General features: G+C 37.3%; 1 protein-coding gene across 4 annotated transcripts in view; it reads right to left on the bottom strand.

Moving 5' to 3' along the window:
• The window catches only part of Cep112 (centrosomal protein 112), a 722,997-nt gene that overhangs the window by 426,996 nt on the left and 290,948 nt on the right, over positions 1-5,053 (bottom strand). For all 4 annotated transcript variants that reach the window (XM_012514508.2, XM_023714104.1, XM_023714105.1 and 1 more), the window contains one exon: positions 3,130-3,209. In XM_012514508.2, coding sequence (XP_012369962.1) covers positions 3,130-3,209 — 80 coding nt within the window. The remainder of the gene's footprint in view (positions 1-3,129; positions 3,210-5,053) is intronic.

The raw sequence follows: 5,053 nt of genomic DNA, 5'->3' as shown, positions 1-5,053 counted from the left end.
CAAACATATGTATATATTATGTGTATACTGTATATACATATTAGTGATTAATACCACTAATACATTTTACTACCTGAAAAACAGAAACTTATCTTTATTAGTGTAAAGATAAAAAAGTTCATAATGTTTGCTATTTGATGTCAACAAATTTAAAATAGATCAGCATAAATTGATTTCAGATTATCTTCATATTTTATTGCAGAAGAGAAATTTGACAAAGTTATCAATCAAAAAGCTAGTTTTGAAAGCTTCAATGAATAAAACAGATAACTTGCACAATATGTGAAAAAATGTTTTGTTATTTTTATAGTACCCAAACTTATCAATCAAACTTGGTATGTACCAGTTACTGAGAAAAGGAATGAAGCCAACAACACATACTGTCTTTCACTGGTGCTTTTTCCTATGTCAACACTGGAGACGTTAACCCAGTTCTTTGCCCATGTTCACAGATATCTAATTCCTCCAGAAAAGAAACACCTTGCAGCATTTGTCTTTCAAAGAGTTATGCTAAATTATTTTGTTGTATGTAGCCGTTTTCTATTCATTAGTCTTTTAAGTCTCCTATACACGCCAATTACTTATCTTTTAAATATACCAGATAGAGATATACAATGCACACCATTGGAAGGTACAGTTTCAGACAACTTTAGTTACTTGATGCTAACATTATTTTCTACAATAAAAAGTGAAACAGAAAATAAAACGATAAGTACATATGTAGAAAAACTGCAAACAATAATAAGGCAGTGACATTAATTTTATTTCCTAGAAATACCAGCAGGCGATTGGCTCTTAGAGTTAGTATTTCAGTGAAACTTGCTAACTGCAACGCAAAATGTCTCTCTTCAATACAAGCAGGTTCTGAAATATCAAGCTGGGATCCAATTCAAAGACTGACTTGGAAGTTGCAACTGTTTTGAGAAACTCCTGTCACCAACTGGACCATCTTCTCATACAACAACTGTGGTTTCTCCAGTATTTACCACAACCATTACGTCGGAATAAGGTCACCCAGGCTTTCCACTAGGATCTCAAGCACACTGTGCATAATTTTCATGCACAGCAGTATCCCCACATGCCCGCAAGGTTCCAGTGTGAATCCCAGGACAGCGTCAGGACCTGTGGCCAAGAAGTCATTAGAGAAGCACACAGAAGCCTGCGACAGAAGCATGACAGGTGAAGCGGAACAAGCAAGGGGAAAAGAGGGCTTGAGACCAGAAGAGAAAAAGACAGGAACTCCTGCACCAAGCATCTCCACAGACAGTAAGACAGGCCCGGAAGCCCAGAAAAGCTCCTCCTCCTTCCACTCTCCCTGCACAGCTCAGAGAAACAACTCCTTCTATTAGAAGCCTCCTGTTGTCGTCAACTCTTCTTAATGATGATACTCTTACTTCTTAAAATTATTTGACCTGCATTGTGTTTAGTATCTACTCACACATGTACGACTACTCAGACACATACTCCTCTTCCCTCTGATAGCCTCTGTTCTACACTCAGCTGCACAGAAGAAATAAAACCTTATGACATGCATGGGGAAAAGACAGGCACACACGACACTGGTGCCACCTGCCTTGAAGGTCGGGCCTCCTACAACTTACTCTGCACCTTTAAGGCTAAATCGCTCCTGCTCCGCTGGGCGCTGCGCTGCTAAGGTCACCGGGACCCTTTGCCAAGATGAAGACAGCAACCACAGGGACAGCAAGAATAAGCCTATGGAAGGGTTCTACTTAAAATTCTAAAATATTTTCTTTTAACTCCAAGAAAATTTGGCATTTTGGCAAAAATACCAAAGCCCTAAAAGAGTGTTATAAATCCTGAAAGAGAGTTAGCTTCATCATTATTAAAGTGGTAGTAGGAGGTGCAATTACTCGATATATGTTTTATGACTACTATTTTCTTCTGATTTTAATTAATTCATACTTAATGCGAACAAACAAGCAGTAAGTCCTGGTTTAGATTTAAAATTTCTATCTTGTTTTGTTGTAGTATATAAATTAAGATGTTCTGTTCAACAACTAAGCCAATTATTTTACTAACAAGCAAAGTGAGGGAGAGGAAATGATTCTACAGTACTGACACTGAGAATCTGATACTGCACTTCCTGTTTGGCCTTTCTGCACATTATTCCTATCTGGAGATTTCAGAAAGCAAAATAATGAAATTAGCTGATTTTCTGGAAGGTCAAGGAAGCATCATGCCTTAAATCACTCTTGTGAGTCAGGGCCCTGTCGACCTTCCTCCAATTAAAGCTCTCATTGCTCTGTACTATAATTGCCAAATTTCTTAAATAACTTTCCAGCCAGACTTTATCATCCTCTGGGAAAGAACCACACCATTGCCTGACACATGGTGGAAACTCAATACCGACGGAATAAATCAGTGTTTTCCAGCTAATGACTTCAAGGTAAAATATCACAAGAGATAACCAAGTTAGTTAGAGAACGGAGAATACCAGCCCTAACACTAATCCATTTTCAAATACAAGTGGGGCATCTTATCCCCCAAATTTCTTGACTAAATTTACAGAGGGATGTTTTTTTCTTTTTGTATTTAGGACAGGGTCTACAGGGTCTCACTGTATAGATTGGCCTCGTTGTGATCCGCCTGTTTACAGTCTCCCAAGTGCTGGGATTACAGGCATGCACCACCACGCTCATTTTCAATTGCCATCTCAGTGTGCCCCAGGGGCGGGGCTGGCACTGCAGGCCCAGGGATCAACTCCCAGCCCTTGTGTCTGCCTACGCAGGAGCTTTAATCCCTGAGCTATTTGGCCAGCCCTTACAAAGAGATTTCTAAATGTCCTAAAATGTAAATCTAAAATGTAAATGTAAATGTAAATGTAAATCTCTCTTTTTTAAAAAAATCTCCTTCTATGTAAGAGGGCAAAATAATTAGAAGCCTCTAAGTTCCATTTTCTTACAATCCTATCAACTAAAGACAGATCAACTGACTTTTCTTTTAAAAATACTAACTAATAACAAAATTGTGGAAATAGATCCATGACGAACCAAAACAAACTAATTTGCAACAAGGCTCTAACAAAATATGATGGTTACTTTTAGTTACTTAATTTGCCTCCACTTTAATATGTATATTTTTGAAAATATATATTGTGGTTTTACTTACTTCAAAGTGTCTTCAAGCTTATGGATTTTCCCGTGAGCATCTTCATTTACTTTATCAAGTTCACACTGTAAGTCACAAACCTGCCGTGACAAGAACAGATGAAATTTACTGGAAGAATTTAAAGTCTACTCAGAAGAAAAATAAAAATTGCAAAACTATAATCTCAAATCAACTTTATTATAAAATTAGATTTAGATATCCTGAGAAAGAAATGTGGCCTACCACTATCATGTACCATAGAATTATTTGGACATTATACTTTTTTATTATTTTAAAATGTTTAAATCTTTTATTTATTAATTTGGTACAGGGTCTTGCTACTCAGCTCAGACTCACAGTGATCCTCCTGTCTCAGCCTCCCCAGATCTGGGATTACAGGGGTGTGATACCACACCAGGTTTCAGTGAGGTATTGGGGACCAAACCCAGGTCCTTACGTTTCCCAAGCAAGCACTTAGACCACCAAGCTATCTCCCCAGCCCACTTTTTGCTATTATTTTACAGGAGAAAAAAAAGAACAAAGACAATAACAAAGCAATATAAAACAATAAAAATTGTATAGAATTTCAAAACAAGAATATAAAATTAACAGTGGTTGTTAAGTATGCTCAGATTACCAGGTATAGGTACGTAAGATTTATCAAACAATTCATCCTTAACTTTTCCTTTCAATAAACAATTTTCCTTGTCCTTTTTACTTTATATTTTAAATGTATTTTAAAGAAAGTGTAAAAATAATGAGTTTCCATTCAAAGTTAACAACTGCTTGAGTCAATCTACATATGGATTCTCTAAAAACAAATAGATGTGCAAGAAACTCAAAAAGGCACAAATTACTTATCATTTTTAAAAAGGATGCTTTAACTAAAGGAAAGGAATCTGAAAAAATTCAATAAAATACTATAAATAATGTGTCAGTACTGCCTAAACACATAGTCTTCTCTTCCACCACTGGGCCCAACTCGTACATACACTTACTGAGTTCCGGGGGAATCCCCCTACCACGACTCTGCTGAATGCATCAGCCTACATAAATAGGCTGGGAAAAGAGGAGAAAATCAGCAGCCACAGCTTCAACATGTAGCAACTGAGCACGAAGAGCCTAGCTGCCGGCGGAAGGAGGCTCTTAACTTAATGGATCGGGAATGCCCGCTAAGGAGCGGCTAGCAACCACAATGGACAAGAGCAAAACTGGTCAGTGGTGGGAGGACAGAGGAATGGCGGCAGCAGCGTGGCACTGCGAGCCACACCAGGCACAGAATTGCTGCAAGTAAGACATGGCTGCTATTTGTACCACAATGATGGGGACCCGCTTAAACCTACTTACACTACTCAAACCTGTATTCTTGGGTCTTCTCCCTTTATAATTCTCTTGTATTTTTGCCATGGAATTTTAATAAAGTAAATATATTAAGAAAATCAACACAATTGCAGTACACAATGATTACACTCACCATGGGGAATTGGTACTTGTACGTAACACTTGTTTTCTTCATGTCCAAAAATTTATTTGACAAAAATATAATGTGATACTGTCATAAGTAGAGTGAGAGTCGTGGTTAGTGAAGTCTAAAGTTTATACACTCTCACAAAGCCGCCAAATACCATAAACATCTCAAAATGAAGAAATAAAGTCACAACATTTTGATTAATAAACCAAGAACTCCTACAGCAAACTTCTTTTTCTTTCCTATTATTTATTTTTTATTTTGCTCTTTATTTATGTTTGGGTTTCTCATGTAAGAAAAACCATGCATATTTAAGCTTATGTGTCTGATTTATTCCATATAACACTATGATTTCAAGATGCATTTTTTTTTTTTGGTGGTACCAGGGATTGAACTCAGGACCTTGTGCTTGCCAGGCAAGCACTTATGCCACTGAGTTATCTCCCTGGCCCCAAGGTAGATCTATTTTCTTACAAA

This window comes from Octodon degus, unplaced genomic scaffold, assembly GCF_000260255.1.
Source record: "Octodon degus isolate 3935 unplaced genomic scaffold, OctDeg1.0 scaffold00033, whole genome shotgun sequence".
NCBI classification, from domain to species: domain Eukaryota; kingdom Metazoa; phylum Chordata; class Mammalia; order Rodentia; family Octodontidae; genus Octodon; species Octodon degus.
This window is presented reverse-complemented; position numbering and strand designations above follow the sequence as displayed.